This window comes from Drosophila mojavensis, unplaced genomic scaffold (genome assembly GCF_018153725.1).
Source record: "Drosophila mojavensis isolate 15081-1352.22 unplaced genomic scaffold, ASM1815372v1 contig_16, whole genome shotgun sequence".
NCBI lineage: Eukaryota > Metazoa > Arthropoda > Insecta > Diptera > Drosophilidae > Drosophila > Drosophila mojavensis.
The window spans coordinates 11069347-11090659 of NW_025318693.1; the positions used below are offsets into that span (position 1 = coordinate 11069347).

The 21313-nt window shown below is 42.1% G+C and overlaps 6 protein-coding genes and 1 long non-coding RNA gene across 8 annotated transcripts; 3 read left to right on the top strand and 4 right to left on the bottom strand.

The window, feature by feature from the left end:
• Nucleotides 1-222: 222 nt before the first annotated feature.
• On the top strand, nt 223-1719 carry LOC6572702 (mitogen-activated protein kinase p38a). The gene is made up of 2 exons (XM_001998772.4): nt 223-332; nt 399-1719. The coding sequence occupies exons 1-2, from the start codon at nt 266-268 to the stop codon at nt 1508-1510; spliced, it is 1179 nt and encodes a 392-aa protein (XP_001998808.3). The 5' UTR covers nt 223-265; the 3' UTR covers nt 1511-1719.
• A 253-nt stretch (nt 1720-1972) lies between these two features.
• Nucleotides 1973-3479, top strand: LOC6572701 (serine--tRNA synthetase-like protein Slimp). The gene has a single exon (XM_001998771.4). The coding sequence runs from the start codon at nt 2058-2060 to the stop codon at nt 3456-3458; it is 1401 nt and encodes a 466-aa protein (XP_001998807.1). The 5' UTR covers nt 1973-2057; the 3' UTR covers nt 3459-3479.
• LOC6572700 (anosmin-1) lies at nt 3469-9705 on the bottom strand. The gene is made up of 7 exons (XM_001998770.4): nt 9395-9705; nt 5424-6035; nt 5246-5364; nt 4995-5191; nt 4559-4932; nt 4369-4435; nt 3469-3822 (listed from the first exon to the last, which is right to left on the bottom strand). Exons 2-7 carry the CDS (start codon nt 5996-5998, stop codon nt 3646-3648), a joined length of 1509 nt encoding a protein of 502 aa, XP_001998806.1. The 5' UTR covers nt 5999-6035; nt 9395-9705; the 3' UTR covers nt 3469-3645.
• A 406-nt stretch (nt 9706-10111) lies between these two features.
• LOC6572699 (NPC intracellular cholesterol transporter 2) lies at nt 10112-13437 on the bottom strand. Its single transcript, XM_001998769.4, has 4 exons — nt 13096-13437; nt 11319-11426; nt 10362-10531; nt 10112-10278 (listed from the first exon to the last, which is right to left on the bottom strand). Exons 1-4 carry the CDS (start codon nt 13238-13240, stop codon nt 10192-10194), a joined length of 510 nt encoding a protein of 169 aa, XP_001998805.1. The 5' UTR covers nt 13241-13437; the 3' UTR covers nt 10112-10191.
• On the top strand, nt 12686-13369 carry LOC122756804. The gene is made up of 2 exons (XR_006356650.1): nt 12686-12955; nt 13044-13369. It is a non-coding gene; the product is annotated as an uncharacterized LOC122756804 (long non-coding RNA).
• A 376-nt stretch (nt 13438-13813) lies between the features above and the next one.
• LOC6572698 (exocyst complex component 5) lies at nt 13814-16448 on the bottom strand. Its single transcript, XM_001998768.4, has 6 exons — nt 16340-16448; nt 15372-16276; nt 14723-15310; nt 14477-14666; nt 14095-14412; nt 13814-14025 (listed from the first exon to the last, which is right to left on the bottom strand). The coding sequence occupies exons 1-6, from the start codon at nt 16370-16372 to the stop codon at nt 13927-13929; spliced, it is 2133 nt and encodes a 710-aa protein (XP_001998804.1). The 5' UTR covers nt 16373-16448; the 3' UTR covers nt 13814-13926.
• A 210-nt stretch (nt 16449-16658) lies between these two features.
• Nucleotides 16659-21225, bottom strand: LOC6572697 (hamartin). 2 transcript variants are annotated; one of them, XM_032728207.2, is made up of 8 exons: nt 21080-21225; nt 20609-20992; nt 20290-20546; nt 17934-20226; nt 17722-17879; nt 17538-17667; nt 17111-17470; nt 16659-17080 (listed from the first exon to the last, which is right to left on the bottom strand). In XM_032728207.2, the coding sequence occupies exons 2-8, from the start codon at nt 20775-20777 to the stop codon at nt 17058-17060; spliced, it is 3390 nt and encodes a 1129-aa protein (XP_032584098.1). In that variant the 5' UTR covers nt 20778-20992; nt 21080-21225; the 3' UTR covers nt 16659-17057. The 2 variants fall into 2 exon arrangements, with proteins under 2 accessions (XP_032584098.1, XP_001998803.2); XM_001998767.4 differs by having other exon boundaries at nt 16659-17470.
• Between the last annotated feature and the right edge of the window lie 88 nt (nt 21226-21313).

Sequence of the window (21313 nt, forward strand, 5' to 3'; positions counted from 1 at the left end):
AACTTATCGATGTATCGATGTATCTATTGTTTTGTATAATTAAAAACGAACGAGACAACAACGACTATGCTGGCCGCTATTTTGTTTTTAGCTACCGGTTTCTGACCTTTATATGAAGTACATACAGCTTTTAATACATCCCTATTGCTATAACTTCGATAACATGGTATATAAACTTTTATTAAATTGATTTACATATATGCACATCAGACAACAAGCAGATGTAGCGCATTACAGATTCGGCCCAGACTTTGAATTTGTGGGGATGAGTGTATCGCCGCCCATGAATTGCTCACAATATGCATTCAGCGTTTGGAACCCCGCTATTCGAGGTGATTTTTCTCTACTGCTGACTGAAAAGTCGAGATAAGCCTAATCAGCTTTATATTTCACTATAGACATTGTTAAAATGAGTGCCCGCAAAACGCAAAAGTTCTACAAGTTGGATATAAATCGTACAGAATGGGAAGTTCCAGAAATATATCAGCAGCTGCATCCAGTGGGCTCTGGTGCATATGGACAAGTATGCAAGGCTAGAATTCGTGGTACCAACACTGATGTCGCCATTAAGAAGTTATCTCGTCCCTTCCAATCAACGGTGCACGCCAAGCGGACATATCGGGAACTAATGCTATTGAAGCATATGGATCATGAAAATGTTATCGGTCTATTAGACATTTTTCATCCGCATCCACCGGAAGCAACTTTAGAAGAATTTCAGAACGTTTACCTGGTAACTCACCTGATGGGTGCGGACCTAAACAACATTATAAAAATGCAGAACCTATCCGATGATCATGTGCAGTTCCTGGTATATCAAATACTGCGTGGCCTCAAGTATATACACAGTGCTGGCGTTATTCATCGAGATCTGAAGCCGTGCAATATTGCTGTAAACGAGGACTGCGAGCTTCGTATCCTTGATTTTGGGTTGGCGAGACCAACTGAGTTCGAAATGACGGGTTATGTGGCCACTCGCTGGTATCGCGCTCCTGAAATTATGCTCAACTGGATGCATTACAGTCAAACTGTCGACATTTGGTCAGTGGGATGTATCATGGCTGAGCTCATCACGCGACGCACACTTTTCCCAGGCACAGACCACATACATCAGCTCAATTTGATTATGGAAATGTTGGGCACACCGCCCGACGATTTTATGCGGAAGATCTCATCTGACAACGCCCGAAACTATATTAACTCGCTGCCGCCAACGAAACGAAAGGACTTTAAAGTTGTTTTTAAGAATGCCAATCCTTTGGCTATTGATTTGCTCGAGAAGATGTTGGAACTGGATGCGGATAAACGCATAACAGCCGAGCAGGCGCTCGCTCATCCATACTTACAGAAGTATGCAGACCCAGGAGATGAACAAACTGCGCCTTTGTACGATCAAAGCTTTGAAGAAAAAGACTTTTCATTGGAAAAATGGAAGGAGCTTATTTACAAAGAAGTCATGAATTTTAAACCTCCAGCTTCATTTGCCGCAAATCTGGAAAGTAATGTATGATATCTGTTAATGCAACACTAACTGCAAAGTATTAGCCACAGACATGGGCTGTATTAATGTGCCTTAAATCCAGCAAAGAATTTGCTCATGAAGTACCTTATGTCATTTACTAATGTGTGATTCATTTAAATATTTGTTAACATTTGTATTTTACCCACTGTTATTGCTTACAAAACGTGATTATTAAATGTTGTGTTTTATATTCCAAAGACACTTATATGTTATTCCTTATTTTTCATGTACTTCAGTTTTCTTGGTAAGCATTCAGACGCACATAAAAACGTTTACATATTACATATTTGTTTTCCGCAAATTTAAATATGCCTTCAAAAATGTCTGCTAGATGGCGCGACCATTGCTAATGTATAGCAGTTACTCCTAAACTGTAAGAAAACATATAACATATTTCAGTTTGCCGCTTAACACCATACACTTAACAGAATATCAGCTTATTTACATAGAGAAACAGCTGCGCCGAACTGTTAAAGTAAAACCACAGCTGATAAAGGTTTAATTCTTCTTTTTAACAACAAAACATAACTTTCATATGTTAAAACTACGTAATATAGTAGGACAATGCTTCGTTCTGAAGCGACACATCTCAGCTCTCTACATAACTGGTGATAAGGCAAACGAAAACTATGTAACCTTGCAACCATTTCTGGATTTTACCGGCACATTTCGCGACAAAGTGACTTTACAGCAGAGCATTGATAGCCGTGGCTTGAACATCAATCTGGAATCTGTGCTCGCCAAATATGCGACATACCAGACGCATCATGAACAACTACAACGGCTGGAGGATGAACGTGAAAAAGTTACCAAGGAGCTAAAGTTACTTACGAAATCGGCCGGAAAATCGGAATTGCTGGACAAACTACGAGCGCGTGGCAAAGAGTTGCGCAACGAAGTGAAATCGTTAAAGCAAACACTATATCCGATCGAAGATGATTTTATCCATGACTACCTGCATCTGCCCAATGTCTTGCATGCGCATTGTCCACAAACAGATGAGGAAAAGCTCATTTATAGACATAAACCACCCCCAACCGCTACACCGGTGGCTATGCACTTGGATCGCAAGGATCTTATACATTTCTTGGACAACAATCGCTACTACATGATGGAGCAAGCGGCTCATTTCGATGTAGACGCTATGCAAGCGATGGTACGCTACTTTGTAACACACGGCGATTTCATACAGACTTGCAATCCCGACTTTGTGCGCTGTGTGCTGCTGGAGGCCAATGCAACACCCCTGAGCCAATACCATCTTGTGCGTGAGGAACATTTGTTGAACAAACTAAATACGGCGTATCTAACAGGCGGTGGTGCATTCGAAAGTTTTCTGGGCACCGTGACCAAGCTGAGCGTGTATCCTTCAGTGCTGCCGCTGCGGTATGTCGCCTGCGGACGCAGCTATAACCGCGAGGAAGGTCTGGCCAATGGACCCACGCCAAGCCTATACACAGCCACACAAACGAACGCAGTGCAGAGTTTTGTGGCAACCCAAACAGCCGATGAAGCTGATGCAGAACTGGAACAGGTGCTCAACATGGCGATCAATTTTTACAAAGCACTCGATGTGCCCTTCCGGATTGTGTACGTTCCAGCAGCCAGCCTAACGCCTTCCGAGAGTTTGAGAGCTAGCATAGAGGTGTATGCACCATCTCTCAAGCGCTACGTTTGCGTCGGACGGATCAGCAACTATGGAGACTATGTATCCAAGCGGATTCTCTTCAGCACGCGTCGAGAGAAGCACTATGAGTTCTTACATCTGGTGGGTGGCCCGGTGTTGTACACCACAAGGCTTATAGCGGCACTCATTGAGCTGGGCATCAAGCTGGAAGCTAATAAATTGCCCGGCGCTTTGCATCTCGGGCCCAGCATGCAAGCGATGGACCAACATCAGCGAGACTTACAAGAATTCAAAGATCTTTTTAAATAAATATGATTCCTCAAGGTGAAACATTCAATGTTATTTTGCACACTTAGCGTTAACAATAAGTAAAAAAGTTAAGTCGGTACATACAATTATTTACAAGCTAGTTTAATCTCATTGTTCTTTAAGATGTCACAAACCCAACCAGATGTACGATCGTCTATCTGTCTAGGTTGTTTTGACTCCGCATCACTTAGTCGCCGCATTTGATTTGCATTTTGGGAAAGCGATTACGAAAGCTTTCGCACTTGGGCGTTGTGAATGTAAATGGATGTCCATTGTCCTCCAGTACGGAATTTGGACTTGGCCGCAACGCTTTCAGCACGTACGTTGTATTGAATTTCAATTTGCTAAACTCCTGTGAATCCTTCTGCAATGAAGCAAATATTTGGGGATTTTTAGTTATATGTAAAAGGGATGGATGGGACCTCTATGGCATTACCATTGCTCATCTACGTTTGGTATATTTAATAATATTTATATACACATGTATATATTCACATATATATTTCTAAATATCAAATTTTCTTTCTACTTCCGAATTTTTTATTTGCAAATATCAAGTTTTCTTTCTAGAAACATGTTGTTTGTAAAATCTACATATTTCGTAACATTTTCGATTCGCTAATTTCTTGGTGTAGCGCTTTCTAATGCCTATTCCCTAGGAAAGTACGTCACTGACACATGCTAATGGGTTTGGTGCAGCGATCGAGCCACGTACATGGCGCCCTGTTCGAAAACGTGTCTCACGTGTCAAACGGCAATGCAACTAAAACCTCAACGGCAACCGAAATCCAATTGACCAAAAATGACAAGTGATTTGTGTGTGTTGGTTTCGCAATGATTGGACCGGCACGAACCTAGCTCGTGGCATAGACTCCACCTCCTACACCACCATGCCCTGCATTGTACTTACTTTGACGCGGATCGCGCTGAACTCTCGCTGTTCGCAGTTCGTTTCTTGGGGGCACAGCTCGTATACCCTGAAATCAAATAATATACATATTTTAGCAAATTGTTTATAAACAATCAAAATAACATGAATAACATGTGTACAATGCGGCGCGAATGAGAGCTGGAGCCAAAGGGGGGTCTCTGACACTTACTTCTCCTTGTATGGCTGAAATCCCAAAATTTGCACAATCATGCCAAATTTCCGGTTCAAACGGAAACGTACTTCATAGGAGGTGCGGCCCTCATTATTGTTTATCGCTGGCATGGAGCTGGTCTCTACAGTGGGACTATGACTGAGGCTGTGGCTTTGGCTGGGGCTGGCGCTGGGATGGTACTTGTGCCTGCTGTGGTGTGTGCTGCAGTCAAGTGGTGCGGCATACTCCAGTTCATGCATCGGCAACGTTGTATTGTGCAACAGCGACTTTTTCTCCGATTTCAGACGCTGCGATCCACTTATGGACATCGCCTGCACTTGTATGTAGTAGGAGGAGTTGGGCTGCAGTTTCTTAATTTCGAATTGATGCGTCTGCAAGTCAAATTGCAAGTGTATAAATCAGATAGATAAATTGGAAACTCTAATCGACTTACGTCCTTGACATAGGCTTCGTGTGTAATGAGTGAGCCCTCCTTGCTGCTTACATATAGGGACCAGATAATTTTATACTTCTCTACGGGCAGATTCGATCTGGACGGACACCAAACGAGCTTGACACTCATATAGCGTCGTCCGTCGTACTGCTGGGAAGTGATCTTCATAGCGGCGGGCGCCCTGGGCGGCTTGGGGTCTGAAATGTGCATATCTTAGGCCAATTACATTACAAATAGAAACTCGAACTTACTGCTGGGCAGTGTGAAGGCATGTGAGGGCTGAGAGTAGCCGCGGAATCCGAAAGCATTCACCGCTGCCACACGCACCTGATACCAGCGACCCGGTCGTATATTGAAGAAGATTTCCATGCTATGGAGAAGGGCAATGCGTTTATGTGGCTTCGATATGACCGTGGAGTGAGTACCTACAATTTGCTGCGACCGTCCGTTGTCTCCAGTATCTTTTCGACCTGCTGCGACTGCCACATGCCCATCTTGCGTGGCGTAAAGATGCGTCCGATGTGCGATCGGACCTCCACGTGGAAGTAATAGGGCAGCAGCGACGACTCAATGGTCAGCTCCACCTTGTGGCTGCGTGGCAGCTTGTAGCGCAAGATCTTCGGTATGGGCGGCAGCTGGCTGGAGTTGCGCACGCCCACTGGCTCTGTGCAGATGGGGCCGCAAGCGGATGCACAGCACTTGTGCACCTCGATGCAGTCGTTGTCGTAGGCACAATTATCCAAGCATAGCAGTCGCGCATGCCGCGCGAGCAGCGAGCTGGTGGGGCAGCTGCCAGCTCTGGGTGCACGCCACAGCTCCAATTTACACTGATCAAGACATCGCTGCGTTTTAGTGCTATTCTCGCAGCGGGCCAGGCACTGCAGCTCCATGATCTTCTCCTTGATGTCGGTGCTGTCGCGATGTTGCCGTTGATACATGGATATGGTTGCATTCGAGGCACGGCTGCCCAGCAGTGCCAGCGCCAGCGTCAACATGATCAGCATCTTGATCTTTAGGGTGGCTCGAGCACTTGATGCCAATCTGCGATAAATGTTTGCCACATATATATCTCACTATCTCTTTCTCTGTCGATCTCTCTGTCTCTCTCTCTCTCTCTCTCTCTTTCCCTCTTTCGCTCTGTTCATATTTCTTGGTTAAACTTAACGCATTCCGTGCATTCATAATTAACAGCATTTATGTATGTTGATTATGCTGAAGGATCGGCCGAACCGGTTTATTCCATTTTGGCTGACCAACTAACTAATCATTCTTTGCATTTGCGCCCCGCTAGCCATCGTCCCAACTCCATCCAAGGTGGAAGCAATGAAAATGCAAAAATACATAAATGTATCTCAAGCTCTTGACAGGACTTCAAAGCGCGCATCACGGTGCGTGCCATGAACGCAACGGACAGACAGACAAACTGCGAGAATTTTTTTTTTTTTTAAATTCCCCACTACTGACTGCAATGATACCCTAGAGAAATTAAATCAATTCTTAATATAAATTATATACAGCAAGGTCATAGAAGAGGTTTAGTGAATAAAAAAAGGATACTTTCGATATTTGAAATACATATATAGAAATTACGTTATCTCTAATAATATACTCGTAACTGCATAATCAGAGACATCGAGTTCATATAAGGAACTCACTTGCCAGTGATGTCTTAAGATATTACTTAAATTACAGCTAAAATCTGTCATTCCTGGTACTTGAGAGATCATTGGTCCGTCTAAACGACATTCCTAAGCCATCTGCCAATTGCTCGGAATTGGCAGCTTAGACAACCTTTTTCAATTGGCATGCAGCCTGCGATCCACATAGGGTATTTAGCACGCAAATGGGAAACTAATGTTTTATGGTGCCCCATCTTCGAGTGCATGCGTGTGTGTGTGTGTGTCTGAATGTGTGTGTGTGTTGTTGCGTGTGAATGTGCAGCAAAGCAAAATAAAACCATGAAAACTGTGGCTACGATGAATGTGCGCATGCAAGTGGATGTCACCAGATTCGCAAGCACACACACACACCCGTACGCACATACTGTAGCCACCATATAGCCGGGCGGAGATCTCATCACAGAAGCCCAGTCAGCCAACCAGCCAACCAGCCAGCCAGCAGATGCCGCACATGCCAAGACGATACAGATACAGACACTCTGGGAGCAGCATCAACAAACTATGGGAGAAGGAAGAGCACCGCAGAGAGGCAGAGCGGGTGGGGCGCGGGGCGAGAACACAGCCACTATTGAGGGACATTAAGCGACAAATGAATCTGCGACGATCGGCGCGGCGGCACCAAAAACAAAAAGCAGCAACAACAGCAGCAACAACAACCACATTGCTGATGACAACAAGATGAAATGCACCAAGTTCCGCGGAACGCAAAATTTTGCAACAAAATTGGGCAGTAAAGCCGGCAAAAGCAGCTCTGTCATATGGAATGAACTGCACTGATGAGGCTAGTCGATGTTCCCAGCCAGGATGGCTGCCTGGTTGGCTGCTTGGCTGACTGGATGTCTGGTCTGCTGCTGCGTAGTGGCAATTAATTGCTTTTAACGATTCAAAAACTCAAAATTATCTTTTTATGCTGCACACACACAGACACATTACACTTTGTATTAATATATGTACATATATATAAATATATATATATATGTATGTATAGCAGCGATCTAAAAGATCCGGTTGACGTTGCTATTGCTGTTGTTGCTGCTGCTGCTGCTGCTGCTGCTGCTGCTGCTATGATAAATCGTTGGTGGTAGTTGCCTCTGTTGTAGCTTTTGTTATGTGCCCACGGGCTCAGCGTCTGCGTTCTCCAGAGTTTAGCACAATAGCTGCGCCAAAGGCTGCAACTGCAACAGCGACTGAGAGCACTGCCACTGGCGACAATGGCCAGCCAGCGAAGCATCAACAGCAGTATGTAATATGATGCAAATCGTTTAACACTTTGACCAACAACAGCAGCAACAACAACAGCAACAACATCGCATTGTTGCTGCTGCTCAAGTGCAGCGGCAGCCGCACATAAAAAGTGTTTACGTTTAAGTAAACGCAAGGAAAGCAAAGTAAGCTGCCAAGCGGGGAGGCTGGACTCAGATTTATGGCCCATCATGACGAACTGATGCTCTACATTGCAAAATATTTGATTGATTGGGTTTATATTAAATTCATAAAAATAACAAAAATCTCCAACATAAATTATCCTTAAATATTGTCTCATCGAAATGTATGAAAAAATAATAATAATAATAATAATGAATTTAAAAAATATATCAGCATGATTTTTTTTATAATTATCATAATAATAATTAAACGACATACAAGAATATGTGAAGTTTTTATAAATGCTTCCTATGCTTTAAGCATAATATTTTAATGAAAGTATGAGAAAATCTATGTATTCTACTAAAGAAAATGCTTGGATGTAGGCTGGGAAAAAAGTAAATAAAATCTTTATTACAATTTGCAATTTGTGAAACACTTAAACTTGGAATGCAGTCAAAAGCCTTTATGGTTAAAACAACTATTTCCTCATTTTTTGCAATCAAGCTAAAAAATTGCATCTTGGACACAAATTAATTTCGTGATTTACTATTTATATTATATTTAAAAAATTCTCTCTCAGCTAATAACAAACTTAACTGCAAATGTAAAGCAATTATATTTTCGATAAATTATTTCCCACAGAGTAATTAATTATGAGTATTAGATATAGATTTACAACTTTCAGGGTTGAGCTTAAAATTTGCGATAAATTGCGACACTTGAGAGCGTTAAATTTATGAATAATAATAAAGAGATCAGTTTAAGCTGTCGATTTTTTGTTTTATTTTTCAACATGCGCCAATTTGTCATTGGACACTCAGAGGGATTCATTTGCCATTTATGGGTCTTTAACACTCAGCTGAGCATGTGCACAGGCGAGCGAGCGACCGGGTGGAACAAGAGGTTTCGAATTCTAGTCGCTAATTTTGCAGTTGCTCACAAAGTTCAGGTTCGAGGCATTGGATACAATGGGATATGACAATGGGTGCCGCATTACTTCCGTTGCAAAGGGTATGACGGCGTAGACTTTGCCATGGACGGCAGGCAGTACAGAGCTGATGGACATGAAGCGCTCACAAGTAAGTGTTGCCTGCCATGGCCATTGCCTGTGTGGCGTTGCATGTCACCATGGCATCCCCATCTTTAGCTACCCCAGCTACCCGCCGCCCCGGTCCGGCCCACTTACACACTTACCCCCACCGATTGCCGCAATTAGCACGAAGGCAATCTCATTTTACGCCGACCAAATTGCGCAAATGGCAAGCAAACGAGCAGAGCGGAGCATACCAGAGCGGAGCAGAGCGGCGCAGAGCACATCAGAGCAGTGTATATTGCTTTTGTTTTTGTACTTACACTTGAGGCACAATAAGTGAAATGATTCTGGCAACCACCACAAACCACGAGCTCAACTGGCGCACTTGCTCCAACACCACCACCCAGAACGCCAACAATCTGGCAACACCCCGAAACACACACAATGCGCAGGGCTTTTTGCCTATGACCGATCGATCGTCTCTTGTGCGTTATTAGCTAATGAAGCTTCGATTTAATCTTTTCAGTTTTGCGTTTAAAGTTGCTGCGACTACGACTGCAACTGCGACTATGGCAACTGCTTATTTAGAATTTTTGTGCTCACACGACCGTCGCGTTGCACCCACAAAGACTGACTGACACACTGAGCTAACAGCCAATTGCAATGCATCTGGATGCTGAACGGCCGAACGTGCTTCGTGTGCGCTCGGCTACTGAGTAGCTGCTCGTTGCCGCTCGTTCGCTGCTGTCGGCTCTCACGGCGTTCGCTCATGCTCCAATTGTGTCGTCGCTTCTTCGTTTAGCCGCTGGCAGCGCAGCGCTGCTCGGTGCCAAAAACAAAAGATCTCATTATTTATGTTTCTGCTCTGCTCCTACTTCTTCCTGCAGTACTCATTCATGCAAAGTATCATTAAAGGACGCATGTGTGCGTGTGAGTGAAGCTGTGTGTCCGTGTGTAGTTCTACTTGGTGCCCCACTAATGATTGCTATTGTTTTTGCATGCACCAATTATTTTATTATATTTTACACAAGTATCATAAATATGTATGTACATCTGCATTGCACAAACACACAGATATACGCTATATCTATGCCTATGTGTGTGTCAGCGTATGTTGTTATACTGTAATCACAACGGGGACCTCAAAGCAAATGAGATTTTTATTGTTTTCATCTTTAGCCTCCCATAGCATACTGCCCCGCATCTGTAAGCAAATTACAAGACGGAATAAAGTCAATAAAGATTCTTGGATTATAATCCAATTAAATTAATTATTATCGCACATACCACGGGTAATGTTGAATTAACGAAGATATTGGCCCAATAGCTTTTGCTTTCATTTACATTCAATATGCAGTTGTGATCGCCATCGCAAGGATCTGGAGATATGGCCGCCTTGGTCTTCAAGTAGGTGAAAACCCAACGCACTTCATGCTTCAAGAACGAAACGCCATTACCTGCAATTTGAGCGCGATTAGATTCCAATTTAATGAAATTCAAATTATATACCATCAATGTTCGATCTTTAGCTCTGATTAGTGATATCAATTTATAACAGTTCACTTCAATTGATATCAAATTTTTACAGAAAGATTGCTAATACTAACAGTATTCCCATTTTTTACGCGAATACAAATTTACTTGGCACTTCAAATTTTAAATTATAGATCGCAATAGAAGAAATTTGCAAAACAAAAAGAAACATGTTTGTGCTGAATAATCAAAACACAGGTACGGTTCATTTCGTCTATTTATACATTCGAGATCAATAATATCGCTAGCGCCGATTGCATTTAGAACGTTCCTAGCTACATGGCAGTCAAGTGCGTCTATATGTACATTTATACTCTATAAGTAGGGTATTACTTATCTTTGGTAACACACACTTACACATTCACATACATACATACGAACAAGTAGTACTACGTATATGCCATAAATGATGTCGTATAATGCAAAATTACTGGGTATTATTTTGATTTACACACCCGTTTGATCAATTATTTTTATGGCACATTATCGCCGGCTACGACAGTCTTCTTCTTCTTCGACAATTCACACGATTCAATTCCCCCCATTCATTGTCGATTGTGCACTCCCCCGACTCTTCCGTATGTACATATAAAATACATACGTATTGTTGTCGCCCTCGCCTAGCCGGCTCTGTTTCCGACTACTTCGAGCTTAGTGAGAGCGCATTGGAGACTTTAAATGCATGATCCCACGTTATCAGCATATATTTACCATTATCATCGAAGAGCACCGTAACCTTAACCGTGGAATTGCGAGTCATAGAACAGGGCACCTTTGAGCAGCTTTCAATGTTCAGGTAGTTCACATTATACAGAGAGCCTGAAATACCATTAGATTAAATAAATAAATAGGTAAATAGAATATAATATATAGCTATCTATGCATGTAAGTTGACTAAATATGGACGATTCTTTCAGTGTTTTGCAGAGGAAAATTGCAACGAATTTTATGAAAATCACTCTGCTGCAAAGCTTTATTTTTGTCATATTGTCGATTGTGTTAATTATTATTATATATATTATATTATTATTAATGGCTCATTCGAACTAATCGTTGATGAAGAATAAATACATAAATATGCCTCCCTCTCGGTTGCTATCATAAATACCCTGATTACACATTTTTAATGGGTTCAGCGACCTTATTTGTTATAGCATAGAAATATAATTTTAAACAATATTATTGTATTATTATATTTATTTTACTTCGAAATTAAATGTAAATTTGTATGCATATTTCTTATATATTTTGCAGTTACAAACAATGTAATTTAATACCAGTTATCTGGACACTTAATGCCAATGACCAGGTAAACACTTTGCATTTGAATTCATTCAAGTGCATAATATGTAATACTTGTTCATAGTTCAACTACATTTAGTACATGGTAAAAAAGTGGATTAAGATAATGCATTTTTTGATTTGATACGTCCCATATAGTTTATATATATGTGTATCTGTAAAGTAGATTCTACTCCTCAGCTTGATACCTGATACTGACCTATTGAGTACTCTCTTATACAACGATTGGAAGTAAGGCGGATGTGGGAGAAACGAGTGTAATATAGAATATGGCATAAAAGCTAATTAAGTTTCGTATATTAAGTTTCGTCATTATTCGTGCGCTAAATAAAAACATGAGGCAATATTCCTTGCAACTGATTTAATTTGCTGTTACTTAGTCTACCACAACAAATTGATTAATTTATTAAGAATTTCGACTAATAATAAAAAAAAAAAAAAAAATAAAAAAAAAAAAGAAAACACAAACGCTAAACCGGTTAAGATTACTTTTTTCTATTGTGAATGGGAAACTTTGTTAATAAAAAATTTGACACTGATTAATGCCATAGTATTTTGTGGTACATATATCAGTGTAAGTAAATATAACTATGTATATGTTGATAGGGTCTTAATTTAGTGACCGGAAAATTGGCAAACGAAGTAATTTTATTATCAAAGATCTCATTAGCTGATTATTTATTAACTACATTTATCAATTTCGAAATGTTTTTGTATACGTAAATCAGAATTAAATGAGTAATCAGAAATATACATATATGCTAGATAGAGAGGTAATTATAAGCATTATATGGCATAATATATATGATACATATGATACTTTAAAAAAGGTTTAGTCTAGTTATATACACATACAAACATACACATTGTTTTATGTACATTTAGCTCGAGTTCTACTAAATACTCACTTGAACTTACTGTTTACAGAATTTTTGTATAGTCTATTTATTATTGCCAAGTCGTTCAGAAAGTATATTTAATAAACCCGAGTGTAAATAATACAAATTTATATTATTGAAATTGAAATCATTCAAGTTAAGGCAAAGGTAAAAGGCATAAATTCTATAAAATAAATACAGCTCTAGCTTAGATTTCAGCACGAACAGGCTTATAAAGATGATCTATTAATTATAGAGTCCCAGGAACTGGCCGAGACCATGCTACTAAAGATTATCCAAGTACTCACCGCAATCCTCGAACGGCAACGAGCGCAACGATAATATCTTCTTATATACATTTTCTGGGTTGAGCTTTATGACACTGGCGATCGATTCGTTAATAATCAAAAAAGCCCAGAGTATTTTTAGGTAGTAAACAAAACAGCCGCGCATGGCTTAATCGATTGTGGTACAAGATCGTTTTGATTAGAATATATGGTACACTGTTGGACTGGGCCCGCAAATTGATTAAGATAATAACAAAGACTCACGATAATGCTGCGGTAGTTTAATCAGACACGCGACAAGGAACGCCTTGAATGTATACTCCAAGTGTGATACGTTTAGCTACACTGCTAGCAGGTGACTGACTTAACTGTCGAAGTCTTGCTAACCAGTGACTGCTGGCAATCAGTAGCGTTTTTATCTGCAATTAGGCGAGCGACATTAAATGCACACAGAAATAAATAATTTGTGTATACTTAAACAATAAACTTTGATTTATTGGCTGTGAACGGGAGCTATTGTCGAATCACCGGCGATGGAGTGAGGCAAGTACAGCAACTATTCACTGATAAATATAGATTGACTATTGGGACGTTCTCACAGTATTTAGGACATGAGGAAATCTTCAATTAATGAAATATGATAGCTGTTGAACAGATAAAAATATGAAGCACTTGACTTTAATTGAAAAACGAAACGTTAAAGATGCAAGCTAAGCATATATAATATAATATTGGTATATTGTTTGTTTTGATCGTATGTTTATTTTTATGTAAAGTAATACAAACAAAATAAATTGTAAGGGATACATTTGGGAATGTGAGTCAGCAATAGGTCGGCCTCTGGCAATAGTGCTACTCGATGATGCCCTTTAGATAATTGGTGTTCTTGATGATACGAAAGTCGGTACGAAGTTGGATGAATTGACGCACCACCGACTTGTCTAGATAATTCTGTTCCCAAAAATGTACAAAAAGTGTAAAATTAGACATAAAGCCATATAGAGATATCAGTACACATACCAGAGTATCGCCAGTGCACACCTCTTGAAGGTTTTGGGGTTTTACCAATAGCAAATTGCACAGAGCGTGAAGTATATCAAAAAGCTGCGTCACCAATGGACTGTCCAGCTCACGTATACATTTCCTATACTCGTTCACATCGCAAATGGCGCACATGGCGCCAGCCGTATTGAATTGCATCGTTTGCAAATGGTCGTAGATGACGCGATGCAGGCGCGTTCCGAATTCTGTCAGCACATTTTGCAGATTCTCGCCATCGACACACTTCTTTATTTGTACAATAACCGGCTGCAGATTCTGCACCACTTGGAGGCAAGCCTGATATGGATGATAAGTGATATGAAATAATTGTGCTCAATATAATTTCATGGTTTATTCTTACGGCCGACGAGATGGTGTCGACATCTGTTTCGGGTTTGTAGTCCGTCTTTTTCTGCTCGTACTGCAGATAGACCTTAACCCAGCCAATTACTGCACTTATAGATCGATCCAGACCCTGATCCAGCTTAGTTTCAATCTGTTCCATCAATATCCGTTTTTTAAATACATAATCTGAGTATTTCGGTGTGTTACTGCAAAGGCAAACAGTATTTAGTATTAGGTATATTTTATGAACTTGCGTCGTTACCTAACGCAGGGTATAACCGACGAATTGCACAGTTTGTCCAGCAAGTGCACAATGATATTGGTCTTTTGGACCACATCAAAGAAGTACAATTGTGGAAATACTTTTCCCTCTGCCAACGGCACTGCCTGCAAGCCCAGCTCCAGCGCATAATCAACATGCTCATGCATGAGGAAGCGTAGCAAGATATCATTTAACTTGATGGCATTCCCAGGCAGCTCAGCCTCGCTGGACAACAACCTGCAGCGTTTAAGCGATGCCTTAGCCTCTTGCAGCATATTAATGGCCAGCTCCTCTGAGAGGAACGTCTCGCCGCCATAATCCTCAATGGCAGCTATATTTATGTTGGCTCGCGTGGCAATCAGCACCTCCATGTTGCGACGAAAACCTTTCGTGGTTTGCGTCTTCTGGTGCTTTTTGCTGGCATAAAATTTCTCCAGCTCCGTTGAGCACTTGGCTGTCAGGCATCTCAGCTCAATTTCTGCATAGCCGGCAAGATTCTTCATGAAGATTTGTTGTGTGAGCTTTTGCAGCAGATCGTCATCGATGGTAGACATGTAGACTTGTAAATCACTGGACAATTTCAGAGTGCTGCAAATATGAAATTATTACTTGGATTAGTGATACGATTATTAGCACTCTATTAGCTAACCGTGAATAGAGCTCATAGAGCGTACGCAGGTACTTTTCTTCGTCCTTTTTGTCATCCAGCTTGGTCATCGCATATTGATGAAGTTTTAATTGATAAATGTTCAGTATGAACTTGGACATGACTTGCTGCGGATTGGCGAAAACCTTCTTGATGATCTCATAGTGATGCTTGCACATGGGCACAATGCCGATAAATATATCCTTGCCGCTATACGGCTGCATTTGGCTTTGCTCGATGTAGGCATCGACACACTGAGTGTAGCCCTTGAACTGAGAGAGAATTTGAGCCAGGGACTTCATACGTTCAATGTCCTCGCTCTTTTGTGCCGTGGCAAACTCTTCGATAAGTCTACGCTCCACTTCATCGTATTTCTTCTCGATTTTACGCTTCGACTCAGCAAAACTACCAGGTGGTAGATCCTGTGAAATTGCGTATAGCTTCTGTATCACATCGGCTGCTTCATTCAGGCGCACCGGATCGCTAAATATATCATTCACTATCACGGGCCCGGCCATTAGAAATTCAGACATGTAGCTGAGCAACTTTTGTGCCTCGACGGATCGACTGCGAGGTGTATTCACATTTTCCAGCTGCTCGCCCAGATGCATTATCTTGCCAGCCACAGAGTTGATCTTTTCATCCAGCTGACCGAACCAATCGATGGCCGTTTGGTGTCGCTCTTGCAGCTTCGAGATTTTCTTAGCATGTGACTCCTCCTCTTGTCGCAGGGACTCCTCCAAGCGTTCGCACTTACTTTGCTGCTTCTCCTGTAGTATTTTCAGATCCTTAATAGTCTGTATGAATGTGTCATGCAATGCCACCGGATTGAAGTCTTCGCTATTTTGCAACTCATTGTTGGTGCGCCAGGTCAGTCTTTCAATGAATTCGCCCACTTCAAAAGGCTCCTAGATTAAAAAACTTCGATCTATGTAGTATGTATTATGCATATTCCATTAATCTTTGCGCACCTGTTCAAATTCCTCCATATATTGGGACAACATAGCTTATTGTTTTTGAGGCGTTTTCGACTGATTGTTGCGGTGTTCTTCTTCTTGCTAACTTTAGATCAGATAACAGCTGTTTGCTGTTGGCGCTGCCAACTGTTTCTGTCGGTGCTGCCAACTACATGCATCTGGCCTTGCTGTTGGCAATGCTACACAGCTATCGCGCCTGATTAGTTTTTTAAATCTACTATTTAAAAAAAATTGTAGTGTGAAAATTATAATAATTAAGTCATTTAAATATTAGTAAATGTATTTTGCACGCCAAAATAAAACAACTATGGAGTAATATGCTCATGAATTATTTTCATTTAATGTTTCATCATATCAAAACCTATTTTCGTTATATCCTTTTTTTATACAATTTATACGACAAAACACATTGCAATGTGCCAACAAGTTAAAATTTCAAACGTTTATAATCGTTATAATTATTGCGCGGAGTCTGCGTTTTATTTAATTTTAGTTACAGTTTTTTAAACTGAATGCGAAAACCCTGAACAATTCGTTTCATAATCCGACGTTAATTATTTTTGGTAGTGGAGACAAAAAAAAAATTTGAGATTTTTTTTTAAATTAGTTTTTGCCGATGCTTGCCTTTCCGTCGACCATGTGTTGATTTTCTTTTTATATAATTGACAGCCTTGTGTACTTTCTGTTGCAAACATATAGTCTGCTGCAGTTGTTACTGCTGACTGTGCGGTGGCTACTGCTGCTGCGGTTGCTGCTGCTTCTCTTGCTGCTGTTGCAAGTGTAAATGTGGGTGGGCGTGTGTGTGATTAGATGTCGTTGGCAGGTTCAATTCTTGCGACAGTGCTGCCGTCGTTGTCGTCTGCATTATGTTTATGGCACTAGCAGTGCCCGCTGATGAGGCCAAGTCAATTGTCGACATGCGCGCATTGTCTTCGTATGAGGCGCCCGTGCCTGAGCTCGGGCCAGCACCACCGGCCCTTTGGCTCGATACTTCGGCTATCGCCGGCGTTTCAAGCAGCTGTTGCAGATTTTTCAGCTCTGTGGAACGCAGACTTGCCGAAAGACTCTCGCTAGATGCTAGCGACGTTGAAAGCGGAGAGTTTCGTTCTATGGATGAGGCGATATCTGCGAAACGAAACATAATATATGTTTGTGAACAAATAAAAATGGTTTCGTTAATATGTACACCTACCAGTTCGGTCAGTATCCGGCGAGCAAGTTGTGTGTCCGACAGCACCCTGTGGGTGTTGCAGCGACATCATAAGCTTTTCCTCCATTTGTATGATGATCTTCTTTTGAATGTCGTATTTTTTATTCACCGACTGCAAGAGCATAGGTTATATAAGCAGCAAAAGACGGCGAGTTATGAGGCTTACCTTCAGCTTTTCCTCATATTCATCCTTGACAGTGCGCAACAAACGCTTCTGCTCCGCAATAACCTTGTCGTTGATGCCCAATTGAATCGCTTGTTCGCTGATTTTGTGCTTGGTGCTTTCGAGTAGAGAAGTCTTTTCGTCCAGGGTATGCTTCAGATCTGTTGCGAAAGTTGCGATCAGTTTAACATGACTTGAATATTTTTAAAACTCACCTTTTATTTCGGCATTGTAGCTCTCTTGGAGTAACTTTAGCTCCTCGTCGCGAGAGCGATAGTTATCGATCTCTGCCAGTCGATCGCGACATCGCACCTGCACCTCACCCATGATAATAAACTCTGCCTCCAAGCGCGCCAGCTCCTGCTTATATTGCTGTCCAAGATCCGCTTGCTGCTGGGCATGTTGCAATTCTGTGGTCATGGTAAATATTTGACCGCGAAGCGACTCCACTTCGTAGTTCATCTCTTTCCGTTGCAACATCTCGGCATTGAGACGCGTCTGCAAATCATCATTCGCCTGACGCAGACACTTTTTTTGATCCAACTCGTACTGATATTTAGACTTGAGGTCGGCCAGCTGTTGGATGTAGCTGTTTAGCTGCTCATTCGATTGCCGAATTCCCAAGTCGATTCTAGCAGCAAGAGCTTGGTTCTTCAAATCAAAGTTTTTCAGTTGTTCCTGCAAACGATCTCGTTCCATTTCCAGGCTGCGTTTGTCTCGACTACGTCCCATCAAGCGGCGATTACGCTCGGCATGAATGCTGCGACGATACCGTTCGTATAGCAATTGTAGGCACATCAGTTGCCATTGCTCCTGCTGCGTTAAGAGATTGCTCGACGAATCGAAGCTCTCCTTCGCGTGTATGGAGCGCATTATGTACTGATCGAGTATCTCCTGCGGATTAAATTGACTTCTTTCGTGCTTGTTTCGCTGATCCTTGCACTCACGCAACAATTCAAAGAGAAACTCTTCATAGTGTATCGGCACTGTTTCCAATGTCTGTACCTCCTTCGACTTGTATGAAGTGCCGGTCGCGTTTTTGGGTGTTCCCAGGGCCAGCATTCGACCGCTACGCTGCAGTCGGGTGCCAGCCAGCACAGTCTTTTGTGTTTGCACGGTATTATGCACTCCATTCCCATTGCCATTATTTTGTCGCAGAGTCGGACAATCGGCTTCGTCATCATCATCGTGCATCTGCTGCTGCTGTAGACTTGGCAAGGCCGAACACGACTTAGTGCGACGTATTTGGTTATCCGCCGGACAATTCGGCATTGTTGTCCGTTTTGATGCTGCACTGCTGTGCCAGCCGCTGGTGAAGCTGCTTTCGTTGCAGCAATAGCTGGCCATTCGATTTCTTCGCTTAACGCCCTTGGCCAGCTGCTGAATGGTACGGTTGGTTGGCATATGAAGACCCCCATCGCTACATAGATTACGATCCGTTTCGTTGCATTCGCCACAGACACTGACAGTTAGATCCTTGGTCTCAGAAAGTGTCACCGTTGAAGGATTCGGTCCTCCCGTTAGCAATGGATCTGTAAGCTGTGGAAGTTCAGCCGTTGGCTGCATTTTGCTTATGTCAGGAAAGTGGAATTGGCTTTGGTGATCCTTGCGCATCGGAGAGGAAGGCTGACTATTTGCAAAAATAGCTCGCACCGTATGTGAGTTGGGCACCTGCTGCTGCTGTTGGTGTTGTTTAAAGTCGCGCAAATCTTTCAGCGGCGTAGTCTCCGGCGTGGCCTCCACAGCCGCCTCTGGCGGTGAGGATCCTGTCGCAACAAGCAGCTGAGCAGTGCTGCTGGGCGGCACAATAAACGGTGTGGGAGTTAGCGGCATAGCCGAGCTGGCGGTAGCAGGTGCTAGTTCGTTATGTGGACTCCAGATTGGTGTATTGCTGTTATCAGCAATACTTGGCTCAAAGCGTCTCAGAGGTGCCGCAGATAGATGTTGGTTGTTAAGCTGATTGCTAACATTGTTGTGCTGTTCGCCGTAGGATGTGGTCGAAGTCATGCGACTAAAGCTGGGCGTACTACATGGATAGACGGACGAGATATCCTCATGAGTGGAGTCGGGATGCAGTACAGGCAGCGACAAATGTGCACATTCCATGACCACATCGTGTGGCTCCATTTCCTTCCAGCGCATGTTGCTCACTTCCGTTTCAGTGGTAGACGTCAGTAGCATCGGATGGACGCGCACTGTGTCCAGTAACGGTTTGATCGTATGCTGAAAAATGCTTCCCTTGTCCTTCTTGATGAACTCCGACAGATAGCTCAGGAAATTACACGGATACATGCCGTATAGTCGATGGAATAGCATTTGCAAGCCCAACTGTAGATGTACGACCTTATCGTCTGGCAACTTATTCACGTTCTGAAATTTCCACGAAGCCAAGTGCCCGAATACCTCAAACAAATCATTCAAAAAATTCGGCACCGAGTTCGGTATTATGGGTAACAGCGTAATTATGCACAGAAGAGCGCTCATTAAGGGCACAATATCCTTTTCGTGCTGGAAGGATCATATGCATGTCACATGTACATAAGAACGGTTAGCATTATCGAATTCACTTACCGTCAACAGCTTGAAGATACTCTTAATAAGGCGATGCTTCTCGATTTTGTGCAGCCAGGTGGGATGGCGTCGCACAATAAAACAAAATACATTCAATGCCTGAACGCGATATTGTTGTTGCTTGAGCCAGTCATCCAAACGATCGAATATGTAGCTATCATGTGGCGGCTGCGCCTTCACCAGCACTTCCATAATGCGCATTGAGCCAGTTTTTAAATAGTAATCTAGCATGTAGCGCACTGGCCATTGTTCCCTAGCTATTATGTTGAATGGGAAACTCGAATAATATTAGGATATTGGTAAACTTCTTTTTACTTACTTTGGGTGAAAAGTTCAACAAGTTTCTTCTTTGCTTCCTCATTCTCAAGGGTCTGATTTGACTCCAAACCCGAGATAGTCCTATCGAAATCCATATTGGTGACTGAGTTATGTGGAGTGGCAACAACGGACAGCATGTGGTGCGTTGTGTTTGATTGATTTTTCAGCATTAGCTCCTTATTTGCATCGGTAGCCTTTGTTTTTCTCCCTTTAACCTATAGCTGCACGTTGGCGTAGCGACCTGGTAGTGGTCACCACTCCAAGTACTTTGTAACCGTCGTCGTCGTCGTTGTCGTCGAAGTTGTCGTGGTCTCTTGGTCGTGTTTTTTACTTTTGCTGCGCTGCGTGTGCTTTTTGCTCTCTTCTTCGTCGTCGTTGTTGTCAACTGTGATATACAAAAATTTGCATCACATTTTTCGCCAAGTGTATTCAAACATCCTGTTGCGTTGGATAATGCAAGAGTTGTGCTTACCTCTAGTTTCATCTTTTTCACATGTTTTATTAAAAATGTTATCGCGTGTTTTTCTACCTTAGTTTAGCAGTAATGTTCAACTTTTCCATATTCTTCCAATGAGCCCACTTCGCCTTCGTGATATTTTGATTTATCGTAAGTGCCATAAATATCGGAACTAAATGCTAGCTATCGATGTTAAACGGCTGATTCGTGACACGCTAACCAATATCAGCTGTTCTCAACAGTTGGTCT

What these genes read in the sequence shown, in the direction of transcription:
- LOC6572697 (XM_001998767.4), bottom strand. Translation starts at nt 20,777, where the DNA reads ATGCTGAAAAATCAATCAAACACAACGCACCACATGCTGTCCGTTGTT. An exon ending in TGTTGAACTTTTCACCCAAA is followed by an intron (nt 20,547 to 20,608) that starts GTAAGTAAAAAG and finishes TCAACATAATAG; the next exon opens with CTAGGGAACAATGGCCAGTG. An exon ending in GTATCTTCAAGCTGTTGACG is followed by an intron (nt 20,227 to 20,289) that starts GTAAGTGAATTC and finishes TGATCCTTCCAG; the next exon opens with CACGAAAAGGATATTGTGCC.
- LOC6572700 (XM_001998770.4), bottom strand. Translation starts at nt 5,998, where the DNA reads ATGCTGATCATGTTGACGCTGGCGCTGGCACTGCTGGGCAGCCGTGCC. An exon ending in TGCCTTCACACTGCCCAGCA is followed by an intron (nt 5,192 to 5,245) that starts GTAAGTTCGAGT and finishes TGCACATTTCAG; the next exon opens with ACCCCAAGCCGCCCAGGGCG. An exon ending in ACGAAGCCTATGTCAAGGAC is followed by an intron (nt 4,933 to 4,994) that starts GTAAGTCGATTA and finishes TTTGACTTGCAG; the next exon opens with ACGCATCAATTCGAAATTAA.
- LOC6572698 (XM_001998768.4), bottom strand. Translation starts at nt 16,372, where the DNA reads ATGTTGTCCCAATATATGGAGGAATTTGAACAG. An exon ending in CTCTATGAGCTCTATTCACG is followed by an intron (nt 15,311 to 15,371) that starts GTTAGCTAATAG and finishes TCATATTTGCAG; the next exon opens with CACTCTGAAATTGTCCAGTG. An exon ending in TCGACACCATCTCGTCGGCC is followed by an intron (nt 14,413 to 14,476) that starts GTAAGAATAAAC and finishes CATCCATATCAG; the next exon opens with GCTTGCCTCCAAGTGGTGCA.
- LOC6572701 (XM_001998771.4), top strand. Translation starts at nt 2,058, where the DNA reads ATGTTAAAACTACGTAATATAGTAGGACAATGCTTCGTTCTGAAGCGA.
- LOC6572702 (XM_001998772.4), top strand. Translation starts at nt 266, where the DNA reads ATGAGTGTATCGCCGCCCATGAATTGCTCACAATATGCATTCAGCGTT. An exon ending in TTGGAACCCCGCTATTCGAG is followed by an intron (nt 333 to 398) that starts GTGATTTTTCTC and finishes ATTTCACTATAG; the next exon opens with ACATTGTTAAAATGAGTGCC.
- LOC6572699 (XM_001998769.4), bottom strand. Translation starts at nt 13,240, where the DNA reads ATGCGCGGCTGTTTTGTTTACTACCTAAAAATACTCTGGGCTTTTTTG. An exon ending in GGTGCTCTTCGATGATAATG is followed by an intron (nt 10,532 to 11,318) that starts GTAAATATATGC and finishes CTCAAATTGCAG; the next exon opens with GTAATGGCGTTTCGTTCTTG. An exon ending in TTAATTCAACATTACCCGTG is followed by an intron (nt 10,279 to 10,361) that starts GTATGTGCGATA and finishes ATTTGCTTACAG; the next exon opens with ATGCGGGGCAGTATGCTATG.